This window comes from Xyrauchen texanus, chromosome 38, assembly GCF_025860055.1.
Source record: "Xyrauchen texanus isolate HMW12.3.18 chromosome 38, RBS_HiC_50CHRs, whole genome shotgun sequence".
Lineage (NCBI taxonomy): Eukaryota > Metazoa > Chordata > Actinopteri > Cypriniformes > Catostomidae > Xyrauchen > Xyrauchen texanus.
Genome location: NC_068313.1, coordinates 29,962,830 through 29,980,391, shown reverse-complemented (window position 1 = coordinate 29,980,391; position 17,562 = coordinate 29,962,830). Strand labels below are relative to the sequence as shown.

At 38.4% G+C, this 17,562-nt stretch overlaps 1 protein-coding gene across 1 annotated transcript in view; it reads right to left on the bottom strand.

The window, feature by feature from the left end:
* Nucleotides 1-17,562, bottom strand: part of LOC127631759 (multiple epidermal growth factor-like domains protein 6) — a 66,255-nt gene that overhangs the window by 19,807 nt on the left and 28,886 nt on the right. Inside the window, exons 11-22 of the mRNA XM_052110066.1 lie at nt 17,363-17,485; nt 16,723-16,845; nt 16,155-16,385; nt 15,919-16,050; nt 14,346-14,474; nt 13,318-13,446; nt 12,754-12,888; nt 12,542-12,676; nt 9,305-9,436; nt 8,724-8,855; nt 8,298-8,426; nt 4,160-4,288 (exon numbers count right to left, since the gene is read on the bottom strand). Coding sequence (XP_051966026.1) covers nt 4,160-4,288; nt 8,298-8,426; nt 8,724-8,855; nt 9,305-9,436; nt 12,542-12,676; nt 12,754-12,888; nt 13,318-13,446; nt 14,346-14,474; nt 15,919-16,050; nt 16,155-16,385; nt 16,723-16,845; nt 17,363-17,485 — 1,659 coding nt within the window. The remainder of the gene's footprint in view (nt 1-4,159; nt 4,289-8,297; nt 8,427-8,723; nt 8,856-9,304; nt 9,437-12,541; nt 12,677-12,753; nt 12,889-13,317; nt 13,447-14,345; nt 14,475-15,918; nt 16,051-16,154; nt 16,386-16,722; nt 16,846-17,362; nt 17,486-17,562) is intronic.

Below are 17,562 nucleotides of genomic sequence, written 5' to 3'. Positions count from 1 at the left end.
CGCCTCTCATTCCCGCCCTGCAGAGATAATTTTGAGACCAAAACAGAGCAAAAGAGCAGCATTGTTTGTACCTGTGGCTGTCAAATTAAACAATAGCACCCTTAACTGACAAACATGTGGTCCTGCAGTAAGTGGACATATTTGTTTGCTGCACACAAAGTGTGTTTTATATGTCCCTTTAACAAAATTAAAGGGACATATTGGGACTAAATGAAAAAAAATTGATATTTGTAATATTTGCATAAATGAGTAAAAGAAAATGTGACTTAACATGGAATTTAATTCAGCTGTGTTCTTGTAAATGCAAATGAAACTAAGTTTTCATTTTTGGATTCTTCCTGTTATACTAGTAAACTTACAGTTCTTGTCTGAGATTTTTCAGGACTGAGTCACTCAATTGAGTGAAACAAATACATCTGCCCCAGTAACACATGACAAGATCAAACTGACATCTTTTAATTTCCTATGCTATGTTCCATCTCTCACATTTTTACATGCACACATTAAAGGGCTTTTATTTTGCAGCTATGAATACAGTGCATCCGGAAAGTATTCACAGCGCTTCACTTTCTCCACATTTTGTTATGTTACAGCCTTATTTAAAAATGGATTAAATTCATTATTTTCCTCAATTCTACAAACAATTTCCCATAATGACAACGCGAAAGAAGTTTGTTTGAAATCTTTGCAAATTTATAAAAAATATAAAATGAAATAAATCACAGCCTTTGCTCAATACTTTGTTGAAGCACCTTTGGCACCAATTACAGCCTTGAGTCTTTTTGTGTATGATGCTAAAAGCTTGGCACACCTATGTTTGGGCAGTTTCTCCCATTCTTCTTTGCAGGACCTCTCAAGCTCCATCAGGTTGGATGGGGGGCGTCGGTTCACAGCCATTTACAGATCTCTCCAGAGATGTTCAATCGGGTTCAAGTCTGGGCTCTGGCTGGGCCACTCAAGCACATTCACAGAGTTGTCCCATAGCCACACCTTGGCTGTGTGTTTAAGGTCATTGTCCTGTTGGAAGATGAACCTTCGCCCCAGTCTGAGGTCCAGAGTGCTCTGGAGCAGGTTTTCATCAAGGATGTCCCTGTACATTGCTGCATTCATCTTTCCCTTGATCCTGAATAGTCTCCCAGTTCCTGCCGCTGAAAAACATCCCCACAGCATAACGCTGCCACCACCATGAAACTGGCTTCACTGTTTCATCAGACCATAGAATTTTGTTTCTCATGGTCTGCGAGTCCTTCAGCTGCATTTTGGCAAACTTCAGGCGGGCTGTCATGTGCCTTTTACTGAGGAGTGGCTTCCGTCTGGCCCCTCTACCATACAGGCCTGATTGGTGGAGTGCTGCAGAGAAGGTTGTTCTTCTGGAAGGTTCACCTCTCTCCACAGAGAAACACTGGAGGTCTGTCAGAGTGACCATCGGGTTGTTGGTCACCTCCCTGACTAAGGCCCTTCTCCACCGATTGCTCAGTTTGGCCGAGCGACCAGCTCTAGGAAGAGTCCTGGTGGTTCCATACTTCTTCCATTTACGGATGATGGAGCCCACTGTGCTCATTGGGACCTTCAGTGCTGCAGAAATGGTTTTGTATCCTTTCATAGATCTGTGCCTCGATACAATCCTGTCTCGGAGGTCTACAGACAATTCCTTGGACTTCATGGCTTGGTTTGTGCTCTGACATGCACTGTTAACTGACAGGTGTTTGCTAGCCAAATCATGTCCAACCAACTGAATTTACCACAGGTGGACACTAATTAAGTTGTAGAAACATCTCAAGGATGATCAGTGGAAACAGGATGCACCTGAGCTCAATTTTGAGTGTCAAGGCAAAGGCTGTGTAGACATATGTACATGTGATTTTTTATTTTTTTATTTTTAATAAATTTGCAAATATTTCAAACAAACTTCCTTCACGTTTTCATTATGGGGTATTGTTTGTAGAATTTTGAGGAAAATAATGAATATAATCCATTTTGGAATAAGGCTATAACATAACAAAATTTGCATATGTATATAATAGTGCAACCTTGTATACATATGCAAAATTAAACTTAGTACCCTAAAGAAAAGGAACAGTGGCAGTACCATGGTAAAGTCATGCTATTTGCATGGTACTCCATGGTTTTAATTTGTTCCATGCCCAAAAAAATCATTGTACTTTTTTGTAAGTGTAGTATTTCTTAATTGGTCAAAACACACATCTAATAAAAAAGTATATTTTTAAATGTAATTATTAAATTGTAACTGCTTAAATAGAATATATTTTCATTTAATTTTCATTTATATTCATATCTGAGTATACTAGCTACTGATCTGTTATGCATTATACTGTGTGTTTGTCAATCTTGCAAATTAAACTTATATTTATTAAACTGTGTAAGCGTAAAATGTAAACCTATGTTTTCAAAAGATTCTCTACAGTTCACACTATGCTTATCCATGGGTTAATGTTTTTTTAACCCCAGGTTAAGGCCACTATTAACCCAGGGTTATGAAATGTAGTGCTAAATGTGGTGCAAAATGAACATGAATTACTAACGGGTAAAGTATTATGCTATTGTGAGACAAGAAATTATAAACCAGGGAAAATACATGATTTATGATTTGCACCCTTTGAAACATTGCTCTGTTATACCAGGGGCCACACAATTAACTAGAGGCATCACTCCATTCCAGAATGAGGTTTCTCCACATTTAAGATTACAATGAACATTATCATGGGAAAGCCGTATGTAAAAATAAGACTTCTGAGAGAGTGATCTTTAACACAAACCTCACGTCATTATAAAGAGAGGGAGAGTGAAATAGAAATAGAGAGATAAATCTTTATTGGGCCCCTGATCCATTAAATTACTGACGAGAGATTGCATGAGAAGACTGATGGTACTTAACAAACGTGTCACAGAACTCTCTTTAAACATCATCTTACCCCTATAAAATACTCACACACAGAGAGAATGCTCCTTAAAAAACATCCTTCCACAGTAAACACAAATACACACAGTTGAAACTTTTTTAAAAGCATCCTTTTCCAATTAAAAACATGGATGCATTTATCCTTTCTGTGCCCCATCTTAACTAGACATGCCGAGAGGGTTTCCCCCTTTCTCTCTCTCTGTCTCTCTCTCTCTCAGGGTTGGAGAAGCTACTTTGAAACTGTAGTTTGTCAAGCTACAAATTATAATAATTTTATATAATAAAACTACAGTCATCTCCTTAAAGAGTTAGCTAATACATTCATTTTTTGGTGAACTAGGATAGTTCTCTCTGATTCTCTCATCATCTACTCACCCATATGCCATCCCAGATGTGTGTGACTTTATTTCTTCTGCTGAACGCAAACAAATATTTGTAGAAGAATATCTCAGCTCTGTAGTTTCTTACAATGCAAGTCAACAGGGTCCAACACTGAAGCACTAGAAGCATATAAAATCAGCTTAAAAGTAATCCATACAATTCCAGTGGTTAAATCCATGTCTCCAGAAGTGATTTGATAGGTTTGGGTGAGAAACAGATCAATATTTACATCATTTTATACTGAAAATCTAAATTTTCAAACAGCCCTCTTCTCTCCTAACATTTCTTCTTCTGTCTGTTTTTAGTTTAGATTCACATTCTTCATGCATATCGCCACCTGCTGGGCAGGGAGGAGAATTTATAGGAAAAAAGAACTTAAAATAGTTTCTCATCCACACCAATCAAATAGCTTCTAAAGACATGGATTAAATCATTATATGGATCATATGGATTACAAATGGATTGCTTTTATGCTGCGTTTATGTGCTTTTTTAAGCTTCAAAGTTTTGGACTTTGTTGACTTACATGGTTTGGATCTACAGAGCTTTGATATTTTTCAAACATTTTTTGTTTTGTTCCACAGAAGAAAGACAGTCATACACATCTGGGATGGCATCAGGGTGAGAGAATTTTCATTTCTGGGTGAGTAGCATTGATACTTTTAGTTTGTCCGCACACACACAAACTGCCCTCTAAAAACTGTAGTGGGTGTCTGTGAGCTGATAAATTGTCTTGCAAAAGGCCTGTGTTTGGGTGTGCTCATTTGAGAGATTGTTGGGTTATTTCGGGGCGAGGATGCGGCGTTCAGCCGGAGATGAGCCTCCATCACACCCTGTTTTAATGATGTGGGCGGCTTACCCAGGATGCACTGCGGCAGTGCCCAGCCAGGGGTGCAGCGGCAGGCGCCTGTGATGTGGTGGCACTGGGCTCCATTCCCGCACTGGCACATCTGTGTGCAGTCCTGCCCGTAAAACCCAACAGGACATCCTACAGAGGAGGAGAGATTTGACTCAGCAGTGTATATGTGTGTGTGTTTTAATGAGCGGTACATCATTGGAAAGTCATGCGCATAGATACCCCCTTGAGGCATAAAAGAGCCAACAGAACATCAGTATTCTGATTTCAATATAATTAGGTTACTGTTTTACTAGAATCCATGTGGACGTATCCATCGTTCATTTCCTCTTTTTCAGTCTTCTGCTCAGATTGATCTCTCTTCTATACATCTCTGTCATGCCTCATTACCTACTGAATGCTCAGCATCTAAATTGCTCTCATCAGCATTAATTGTGTGATCTCATTCAACACATGCAGCACATCCTCACCACAACAAAGTCAACGTGTGTGTGCAAGGAAGACAGACAGACAGAGATTTCTAGGAAACTAGATCGCTCGCTGAGCACACAGATTTACTGTCTGGGTACAGAAATATACCCCCACTGGTGCTGTGCAATTCCTTTGAACTGCCTTTTTTTTATGTAAAGCCCAAGTTTTTTACCTCACAATTTATACAAATCTAAAGCTGTCCTTACTGCATTTTCCTACAAACCGAGGAATTCAAGCTTGAAATACCACCTCCATGTTTTTGCAAATCTCAGTCAGCAGGGGGCAGTGGGCGCAGCTCTATCTGTACAGATGTTCACACTAGCAGAATGCAGGGGTATCGAAACTTTTTTTAACATTTCAAATTACATTGAACTTGTCTCAGTGTCCTAAAAAGATGCCGTTTATGGCTAGAGACATTGAAAACCAGTGAAATGAGACACAACCACAGTGTGATGCACTAAATGCGTCTGCCTGATGCATTTGTACAGACAAAATGAAAGAACACATCCTGTGAGAACATTTATCAAGTCTGCCTCAGACAGATTGATGAACCCAATTTTAAAATTGGGATCACTGTGGGCTGCAGGCCAGTGATAGGCATGTTTAATGATATGGACATAAACCAAACAATATATTGACAAATATTGATATGTGTGATTAATTTTCATTCATTTTATTAATTAATCGGGATGTCATGTAATTGTTTGACAGCCCTGTACAATACAAAACACATTTAAACAACATTTCTATCGGGAAGACACGCAGGCTTGAGTGAAGTTTAAGATGCCATTTATTTGATAAATGTAAAACAGAAAGTAATGTCTCTTTCTTTGGCGTAGGCCCCGTCCGGCGGTCCGAGGGAGTTGTACCCGGAACCGTCATGTCCTGCTGGAGATAGGAGGCAGGGGCGAGGAGCCTACCCCCATGTGGGACGGGGCTCAACTGGTGGTGGTGGGGTGGTGGAGGTTGCCTGTGTTAGCACACTGAGACAGCAATGTGATAGATTGTGAGCAGACTTATAAAGCAATGGCTTACATACGATTGGCTAGGAATTACCCAGCTAATGATGTGATGATGTACAGCTGCTAGTCTTCCCGCTAGAACTATGCTGTGCTTACATATCTACAAAAAATATAGTGCAGCTAGGTAAAATGGTGTTAAATATTTTTTATTTGAGTGACCATTCCAAACTGTTTCAACAAGTGAACAATTTTTAAAAAGTTTAATGAACAGTAATAGTTTACTTTTCAAATCTAATTATCTCTAAAAATGTCATTTAAAATTTCAACCAAATTTTGAAGTTTCTTAAACTTTTAGCCCATAATGGTTATTATAATAATGGTTATTTAGCCCTTATAATATAATTCTATTTAAATCTCTTCAAAGTTTTTCTGTTCATGTTGTTCGAGTAGTAATAATCTGACAGCTATATGATTAGTGTCAGAATAAACAAATGTCATTATATATTTTCATCTTTCATGTTTGGAAGTTCACCTCAGCGGAACATGAATCTACTTTTGTTTGCTTTTGTTTATGAACTTTTCCTTTGGTAACTGTACCATATCCGATATGAACTTACCAAGCACACAGTACACTTAAACAACTACAATATTTCATTGACACACATACGTAAATGAACGAATCATACAAAGACATACATTCAAACACGGTGCATATGGCACTCAGAAGCGCGTGGTCACAGGAGATCTGTGTTATATTCCATCAGCCTGATAAGATCTTGTAAAATGAGTGTGAGTGCACGTGTAACGGCAGCGTATGCTTGTGAACTGTGTCCAGCCAGTAAAATGTGTTTTACGGTTGAGACCCTCAGAGATAGAGAGCGATGATAGCATTCATGTGTGTGCCTGCTGTTATTCAGCCAGTTTATATGAATAAGAAGCATGGAAGACATGTGAGCCTATGGAACATGAGTGCAAATGTTGGCTACATCCAGATGAACTACCGAGTTGAAAACATCCCAACACACACTGATGGAATCGCAGACCAACGGAGACCTGATCTCTGGAGTCAGAGACAGATTTATTAAAAATGAAATCTATATATTTAAAAGTCCCCTTTAAATTAAAACAATCTGCGTTTTTGCTTCTAAATCGGTGGCTGTGTGGAGTTGATACAAACCTGAAACACTCTAGTCCCTTAAGACCTGGTTTTGCCCCATCCGAACCCCCATTTGTAGATTTTTCTGTTGATTTTGGACAGTTCTACTAGTCTTTTTCCCCTGCCATGCAGAATTCAGAATTCATTTTAATATTACACATTGTCATACACATAAAACTTGAGAAAATACTAGCAGAATTTAAATATATTTTCTGTATATGCTTAAGTAAATGAACTATATTCTTGCATATACAGTACATGTGCACAATGCAAATGTGGTTATGTAGTTATGTGTTTGAAAAGGTTTGCCCATTTTATTGCCAGCCAGGTGAAAAAAGCATGTCAGGTTGGTTAGAAAAGTAGCAGCACACCTCTTCTCAAGCCGCATGAGTCGATGGATCATGTCTATATAGCATAAACAATGCATGCAGGTTATGCACCAAAGGTTAATACTTCAGCTTACTTGATCAAATCCCTATCCCTAAGTATAATCAGTAGAAATAGTGATGCTTGCCTCAGCAACTTGCTTTGGCAGCTCTTTATGTTTGAGTGAATTTGGCTTTATAGTAACATATAGCATATACTCTGCATGCTTTCTTTATGCCAAATGCACTAATTCTACCAAACACTTGCATGGAATGTGTTAAAATATGTTTCTGTATGTGTGTTTGTGTTTTAAATGTGGATATTTTTTTTATTTTTTTTTTTAGCTTAGATAGGACCCAGTGTCTATGTTTGGCACTCTGTGTGTATGTCTGTGCATTGTGGTTTACACATAAAGAGCTCCAGCTGGATGTGGCTGTCTCATTAAGCAGAGGATGCTGTCATGGATCCAGCAGGGTGTGTCTGTTGGCCTATGTGAGGTGTTTAATCTGAGGCTGCAGTTTTTAGATTAACCACTAGAAGGCAGATATGATTTTGTACCTATAGGTCATGGAGGACAAAACCTCCTCAGGATTTTTACATTAACTAGGTTATTATATAAACACATGACTTTGGTTTCCTGTATACTGCCATTTGTCAGTATGGCACACAAACAACAATACTTTGTGTGTGATGAGTGAGTGTTTCAATTACTGAACTATCAAAAACATTCCATTTTACACACAGACACACACTTGAGATTGCGAGATGGGTGGGTTGCCCTTTTAGACTGATTGAGACTTCCTGTTTTTGTGATGAAGAAGAGGCCCCAGTGCATTAAGTGTTAGAAAACACTCTTTTCAAAAGGAAACAGAAAATGTTGAACAGGAAAATATGGAATAATAGACATCTAAATAAACATGTTCCTTTATCTCAGAGATTTCCAATGAATCTCCTATAGAAATAAAAATGTTTTTTCCAGTTTTTGTAAACCTTTTACTATGTACAGTATGTGTGTGTGTGTGTGTGTGTGTGTGTGTGTGTGTGTGTGTGTGTGTGTGTGTGTGTGTGTGTGCATGTATATCAGTGTCTCTGGCGCTCTATGTGAATGCGTCAACATGTCTATCTGTGTCTGTCGCCATTTGTTTTTCTATTTTGTGTCTGTCTGTGTGTTGCTGTGTTAACTCACTCATTTCACAGTGTGTTCCCACCCAGCCAGGGGTACAGGTACAGGCTCCACTGATGTGGTCACATTTGGCTCCGTTTTCACACTCACACACTTGCTTACAATCTGACCCGTACCAGGCTTCAAGACACTCTGAAACAAAGCACCATGGGAAATGTCTTTTTAGGGTACAATAATGGAACATTTAACTGAACGGGACATAGTGACATGATTGGCTACATGTACTATGCTTTACCAGCTCTGCTTTTTGTTTGACTATTTTACCAAAAGGTGGCAGCATGAACATTTCAATCAGCATCAGATTCAACTTTTCAATAACTGTACCTGAACTTGTATGTTGAGTTATTTTAATGGCTCATTGGTAATTAGAGAGAGGAAACAACAAGGAAAAAGACAGAGAACGAGAAAGAAAGGAGAACAGGGTCTTACTCTGTTCACATCGTTCTCCAGTGTATCCAGGCACACAAACACAGCGCCCACTGCTGGCCATACAGGTTACTGCATTACTCGAACACTGGCATACATTGGGACAGCCTGCACCCCAAAAACCTGCCTCACAAACTACATAGAGAATTTTTATTATTAAAGTAAATTAATTGCAATAAAATATCAGAAAAAAATCTTTGCATTTGAGATTGCAAACACAGTTATAGAGCAGTCATGTCCATTGTATCCAGGTGGACATTCACAATGACCAGTTACAGGATCACAGGTAGATCCAGTGTGACATGAACAGTGGAACATACAGCCAGACCCATAGAACCCTGCAGGGCATGCTGAGATAACAAGACACATTTTGGTGCAACAATAGTGGCATTTAGATCTAATGGTTAAAAGAGTTTGTTTTGCCTTTGTTTACTATGACATGTTTAATTTAGCAAAAACATATAAGATAAAATCACTTACAAATAAACTCATAAATAAATAAGAAAACCCTGTTTTACTACTATTTAAAATTAGACATGTATAGTGAAGAAAGGATGAATCACATATACAGTAGGTGTACTTACTATCCTGACAGGTGGCTCCTGTGTACCCAGCCGTGCAGTTACACAACCCGGTCTGCGTGTCACATTTTGCTCCGTTCTCACACACCGGGCACAGGAACACACACCCTTCTCCCCAAAACCCTGCTGGGCACTCTGACAGGAGACAGACAGACTGACAGATAGATAAACAGATTCAATGGATGGATGGATGGATGGATGGTCAGTGCAGGAGCTAGAGGAAAAACATCTTTATGACATCACCTTCAAATCCTACTGAAATGCAAACAGTCCACCTCTGAAAACCACAGAACAAAGCTCCCTGGGCTTCGGGTGACTGCCATTTATTTAGTGAGAGGCATTTACAGTATGTTTCAAAAAAGCCATGTACTGTGAGAAATAACAAAATGTTCCACAGGTCTGATTTCCAGACCACTGTATTAACCAATAAAGCACTTAACAGCTCTAAATGTAAACCAGTAAAACCAGTCTAAACTTGGAAAGAGGCTGTATTTTAAATCTGAGAAATTATTAAATTGGGATGTAAGTATAAAAGGAAAGGACAGGCAGGACAGGAAAGTCATATCTCTCTCACACGCTGAGACTGTTCTTCCTGCAGGACACCTGCAGGCACAAGAATGTGGGTCACATGAGTCTCCCCCCACAGTCACATGTCCTCTCATAGTTCACATCGTAACGGCCAGCTTCACACTCTGTGAGAGAGATCTCAAACATTTGCTCAGCAAAAATGAAATGACAAGTAACAGACAAGCTAATAGAAACACTCAATATTACGGTGTACACTGGCACACACTCCTGTCTGAATTCACTCCCTCACTCTCTTTTTCTTGTCCTTTGGCAGAGTGAGAGCAACTGTACACTGCTCTCGCTAAACCTCACTTCAATTACCCAGAATTCCCCCAGAGAAATGGATAAAAGAGCCTGTTTTAACATTGAGACCAAGCTCAAATCTGTTTAAAGCATTAAGACTAAAAATGTATGTAAGGGCTCAAGAAAGACTTATAACTAAAACAGACACTTCAAAAATGTTATTACAACATGGCAAAACTCCTGCCTCGCCAGTGAACACAAGGAAAACCCATTTATAAACACAGACACATGGTGTGTTAATATATCATTTTCATTACAGAACGGAAAATGTAATTGTAATTCTAGCCACATGAAATATTTATACTATAACTCCTACTGAACTTAACTGACTGACACACGGCACTCCTTGTAATGAAATGGTAACACATTATAATAATGGACCGTCATTAATAGGTTACTATGCAGGAATTAATGCAGGATAAATGAGTAGCACTACATTTACACTTTAGTTACTACTATTATTAACTAATATGAAAACATGATTAAACAATCAGTAAGTAATAGCAAACTGATGACTGAGGTAGCTCAATTTTAGGTAATCAATAATTACGGAATTTGACTAACTATTGCTAATTTAAAATAACTACTAATTAATTACTAATCAAAACATTAATATGTGTCTAAAATGTGAATGATTGTGTTTTTATTGTGAACAAGATCATGAAATGCGTCTTCAGAGAAATCTGCACCTCACGTGCCTTCTTTGCGGGAATTAATATATGAATGTAACAGGTCGCTAAATCAAGGCTTGTTTCTTTTAGAGTATCATAGTCAAGAATGTAACCACATATTCCGGATTGATGGGGACCAAATGTAATAATGTAATAATGAACCATGAAAAAAAAACATATCAGTAGACAAACTATTGAGGAATATCATTGTCTATGGTGGTTATGGCCATGATCATAGTCAGCTTACCTTACAGAACTATAGGGATGTATGTGCCCAACCTATGTATTCTTTGGGATATCTCTTCTGTTCATTAAAAAATTATTAACTTCTGCATGTTTGATATTGATGAAGGTCTTTTTTAAATACTTTTGGTAACCTATAAGTAATGAGTCATGTGTTGCCACATAAACATGAAGGAATTACTAATGATCTGGTCCATTATTTTAAAGTGAGGGTCATGGTAACTCATTATTAATTAATGAGATCTTACGGTTTCCTTTCTTGGGAGTTAAAGGTTATTTTTACCATTATTCTAAAGTTGAACCACAACTTACATAATTACCGAAACAATGTTCTTCCGCAAGACACATGCAGTTTTATTTTTTAACTACTACAGGGTCAAAAGTTACATAGTGTAGCTTTACGTGAGCTGTTACGTTCATAAATTAATTTCCACAAAGAACGCACTTGAGGCGCATGTTTCTCTGAAGACATATTTCATGATCTTGTTCACAATAAAAACATAATCCTTCTCATTTAAGACACATGTTAATGTTTTGATAAGTAATTAATTAGTAGCTTTATTTCGATAACAGTTCTCAATGAGGAAAAAAATTCAGTAATTATTGATTACCTAACAGTGAACTACCTCAGTCATCAGTTCACTATTACTGATTAGTTAATCGTGTTTTCATTTAAGTTAATAGTAGTAACTAAAGTTTTAATGTAGACCTACTCATTTGTCCTGCATTTATTCCTGCATCGTAACCTATTAAAGACAGACCATTATTATAAAGTGTTACCAATAAAATTACTGCAACTCATACCTTTAAGTCTTCAGTCATATGTGAGAATTGAACTGCATCTGCTGCTTGTAATTCTAAAAAAGACATCTTGTCTTGTGATCAATTGGTCACAGATGAGTGTCTAATGTAGACATTATTGAGCCATCAAACTAGTTCTGTGTACTGACAATGCACTGACATCTGAGAGTCACTAGAGGGCGATGCAAAGCAATTATAGTTGTGTGTCTGATTTTAAATGCTAGCAGTCCAAAATCAAAGCAGTCTGTTTTTCAGTGTGTATGGGTGTATTTGGAATGGAATACTACATACTATTCCTAAAGGTTGTAGGCAATAGGTATACTGTTCCTAAAATGTGAATTTGCAAATAATACTGTATTCTAAAATGCAATGTCCTAGACTTGAACATTCATTTTCAGTGATGGACATGAAGCAATATCAACCGTGATCTCGACTAAATAATGAAGTTAAGACATTTTTCATAACATCTCAAAATATATGTTGTGTTTATTTAGAAGCTGATGACACCTCTCAATTAATTAAAATAGTGAAAGCAACAAAGCACACCATTCCTTTGTTTCATTGCATTATGCTTCACATACTCAAGAAAAAATTATATACTGTGTATAGTATGCAGTAATTAGTATGTGTATATGTATAAGACTGTGTGTTTTACCCAGTTGGCATTTTTCTCCGTAATATCCAGCAGGGCAATTCTTCTGGCACTCTCCAGTTTTAGGGTCACATGACTTACCATCAGAGCAGTTACATCGTTTATGGCAGCCATCAACATAGACACCATGCTCACATTCTATACAGGAGCAGAAACATTAGGTATTTCTGTACACCTGTTTAAAACAGGCTGCTAAATGTCCAGTAATAACCTACCTGTCTGGCAGTGGTCGCCGTGGTAACCAGGTTTACAAGAGCAAGTGCCTTTTTGGGGATCGCAAGAGAGAGAGTTTTCCTGCAAGCATTTGCATTCTTCTGAGCAACCTGCTCCATGAGTCCACTTTGGACATGCTATTGTAGAGAGACACCATCTTAGTATGCATCAGAATCAGTATCTTTGAATGGAGCTGTACAAAGCAACTAACAAATTGTGACACAAACATACTATACTAATACACTTAATTATCTGAATAATCTGAATTGATACACAATTCATCAGTACATGTGTGAACTACACAAACAATGTCTCAAAACCAGTTAGCTGCCTACCTAGACAACAATTTTGAGCCTCAAAAGTGTGTCCGAATGAAGCATTTTTAAACATCTTAGTCCCGTGAAAACAAGCAGTTGTTGGGCATCAAGTTATAGTGTCTAAAATAGTGTCTAAGTGTGCAGCTCAATAGGTTTTCAGACCCAGCCAGGTAAGTTTGTTTTCTTATCTGATATGTTAAAGTGAAATGCATGTTTTGTGCAAACCTAAATTGAGCCATAAACACTTACATAGATGGCAGAATTTGCCATAGAGACCAGGGGCACAGAGGCATCCCCCATAGAGATGATGACAGTGTCCGTTATTGGGGCAGTTACAACTCCTTTGACAAAACCTTCCATAGAAACCGTGTGGACAACCTGATTACATCACACAACACATCAGTAGAGTTCTAGATAATTACTCTGGAATACCACATGCCATATTATAGTATATCCCATATAATTGGGAAGACTTTATCTGACAAGGTTAAAAGGATAGTTCACCCAAAAATGAAAATTATCTTATCATTAACTCACCCTCATCCCATCCCAGGTGTGTATGACTTTCTTTCTTCTGCAGAACACAAACTAAGGTTTTTAGAAAAATATCTCAGCTTTGTAGGTCCATACAATGCATGTGAATGGTGATCAGATCTTTGTAGCCCCAAAAATCACATAAAGGAAACATAAAAGTAATCCATATGGCTTTTATGTTAAATCCATATCTTCAGAAGTGATATAATAGATGTGGGTTAGTAACAGAACAATATCTAAGTACTTTTTTACTCTAAATCTCCACTTTAACTTTCACTTTCAAATGTGAACATGAAACTAAACAGGCACCTCCTGTGACTTTCAGATGTTCAGCAGAAGAAAGAAAGTCATACACATCTGGAATGTCATAAAGGTGAGTAAATGATGAGAGAATTTTCCTTTTTGGGTGAACTATCCCTTTAAACCTAAGAGGAATTTCAAACAGACAAGATGACATATGACAGATGAAATCTTCATTGAAGACAAGCTGAGGCTGATGGATGATCTGATGAAGAGAAAGAAAGGGCAAGGCCTAAAAGGGAGAGAGCGTGAACAAGAACAAGGAGTTTGGATGGAGCCAACAAAATCTAAAAGATCAGGATTAGGAAAGAAAAGAGGGGGTTTGAATTAAGCTAAAGTTGAGATATCAAGAGGCATGAAAATGGAAACAGTATGCTATCAATGAGACAAAAAGAAGTTAAAAAAAAGAGACAAAAAGATTAAAAGAAAAACATGTGCTATACCATTTTCACAATGCAGACCACTGACCCCTGGAGGACACACACATTTCCCGGTTGCTGGGTCACATTGGCCCCCATTTTGGCATACACACAGACTGTTACAGTGTATGCCATATGTCCCCTCAACACATGCTAGAGAGAGAGAGAGAGAGAGAGAGAGAATGCACAAGCATACCATAAATATTCATTTCAGGGTTCTCGGAGGAACCAGAGAGAGAGAGAGATGTGATGATCACTGAAGTTTCTGCTGACTTTGGAGTGAATTAAACTGGACCAATAATGCCAAATAAGACAGGGCTGGAAAATTCAAATCATGCTCGTGAGTTCACAATGGTGGTGTGAAGATGTTGGCACTGTTGATTTAGCAAGATTGACCCTGGCCAGTACCTGGATGGGATACCTCCTGGGGAAAACTAAGGTTGCTGCTGGAAGAGGTATTAGGGAGGCCAGCAGTGCTCTCTCTGCAGGCTGTGTGGGTCCTAATGCTCCAGTATAGTGACGGGAACACCATACTGTAAAAAAGCACTGTCCTTTGGATGAGACGTTAAACTGAGGTTCTGACTTTCTGTGGTCATTAAAAATCCCAGGGCACTACTCATAAAGAGTAGGGGTGTAACCCTGGTGTCCTGGCCAAATTCCCCCTGCCCCCCATTGGCCCTTCTCAATCATAGCCTCCTAATAATCCCCATCCATGAATTGGCTTCATAACTCTACTCTCTCCTCTCCACCAATAGATGGTGTGTGGTGAGTGTTCTGGCGAACTGTGGCTGCCGTCGCGTCATCCAGGTGGATGTTGAACACTGGTGGTGGTTGAGGAGATTCCCCTGTTCACTATGTAAAGTGCTTTGAGTGTAGTGTCAGAAAAAGTGCTATATAAATGTAACATTCACATTAATTTATTTATGACATAAATTAGTCTAGTTGGTGCTTATACAGGAAGCACTTTGTTTAGAGTGGATGGAGATACTCTGCTCAAGGGCATAAAAGGGTCTCTCTACAAGTAGAGCTAATTACAGCAGGACCATCAGAGGGCTGTACATCAGCTAGAAGAACAGGAAGAACTAAAAAAAATATATATATATATATATTGCCATTAAGTACTGAATTAGCCCCTGAAAGCCTTTAGCTACTTTGGAAAAGCGACAAGAATAGACTTGAATAAAGTGACCCTAAAGTTGATCAAGACATTTTGTACTTTGATTAAAATTCCAACATTTTAACATGCTAAAGGGTTTTTAAAAGCCTTTTTCATAGTGCAGGGTGGGCCTAGGGAGACAAGATCACAATTTAAAGGCCTGCATGTTCACACCAAGTTTTTGCACCAAAACTACTCAGTCCAAAAATAAAAAAAAAATGCCTTAGAATACAGAAACAAAGGATCAACTACTATATTTCAGAGTCTGTGTGAAGGAGTGGAGAACAGCATTGCTTTGTTTTAAAATCTTTTTCATGCAATCTTTGGTGCAAAAAATATAGACTTTGTGTGAATAGGCCTAAACAATGAATCCATTGCATTTCTAATGTTAAAATACATCAGAACAGGTCAGAGGTGATAGAGCGGGAAAATAACACTCACTCTCATTGCAGATGACACCAATCCAACCAGGTGTACACTCACAACGATCTTTCTCTATTGCACACACCCCTCCATTAACACAGTCCTCACAGGTCAGACTGCAGTCGTCACCGAACGAACCCTCCGCACACACTGAAACAGTGAGAGATGGCATATTCAATATATAGCAGATGTGTTCTCTTATGTCACAGTTCAGAGATTAATGGCGTTTGTGAATGAGTGTGTGTTTCTCTCACTAATCTTGCTGATGACCGTCAGCTCCTCTCTCTGCTCTTCGCTGTGTGTGTGTCCTGAGTAGTGAGTGTGTGTGTCATCGTCTTCGTACGGTCTACTTAAAGCGGAGGTATAATGTAGCAGCTGAGGGGGGCGATGGAATAATAAGTCTGGCATACGCAGCACCTCTGGCTCATCCTCAGCGCCCCCCACACCTTCTTCTTCCTCCTCCTCCAAGTCCCTCTCATACAGAGCTGAACACACAAAAAGAAAAGAATGGAAAATGAGAGTGAGAAGGGTAGAGGAACAGAGAAATCGAGAGATATAACTTTTCACCATTAAAAAACGTGGCCTTTGGGATTAAAAAATAAGTAAATCACCTGAAAAATATGTAGTTACAATGTACTTACAATCTATCAAAAATGCAATAGCAAAGTAATAGCAATGTAATTTTAGCTTTTCACTAAAAAACACATATACACATTTTACAATGGATATAATTTTATTTTGACTTTTTTTTTTTTTTACAATTATTTTCTGCTATTTATTAAGTATGTTAACTGAAGGACATGGGCAGGTTCTCAAACTCACGTAAGCATGATCTTTGGTCATAATCCAGTCTGAATCCCACCTGACAGAAACACTCAAAAGAGCCCAGAGCGTTCACACAGTACTGGGCACAGCCTGACGTCTCTGATACACACTCATCAATGTCTGAGGAGAGAGATTACAGCAAAAACAACAATTATATTAGACCTGACACACTGAATTAACATAGACTAGTCACCTTAAAGGGACAGTACCCCCAAAAATGATGCCATCATTTACTCACCCTCATGTTATTCCAAACTCATTTAACTTTCTATCTTCCATGGAACACAAAATGAAATGTTTAGCAGAATGTTCATTCTCAGTCACCATTCACTTTCATTGTATGGAAAAAAGATGCAATGAATGTGAACGGTGACTGAGGCTGTCAGTCCCTAACATTCTGCTTTTGTGTTCTGCAGATGAAAGAAAGTCATATGGGTTTGGAACAACATGAGGGTGAGTGAATGATGACAGAATTTTCATTTTTGGATCAACTATCCATTTAAGAGGAAAACATGGAGGATACTGATAAAAAGACTATAATGTTAAAGGCTATAAAGTTTAAGATCTGGTTAATAGAAGCTCAAAAGTCTGTCTGCAGGAGACATGAAGACATCATGCTAAAACATACATATTGTACCATCACAAGTGCATCCGCTGGGGTTGAGTGTGTATCCAGGTCTACAGCTGCACTCGTAACCACCTGGATAATTCTTACAATATTGACTACAGCATGCTTCCCCACTGTCACACTCATCTGTGTCTGTAGAATACACAAAACATAGTCATGAGTAAAAACACAAGAAACATACAGGCATGCAACTTTATCACCCAAAAAAT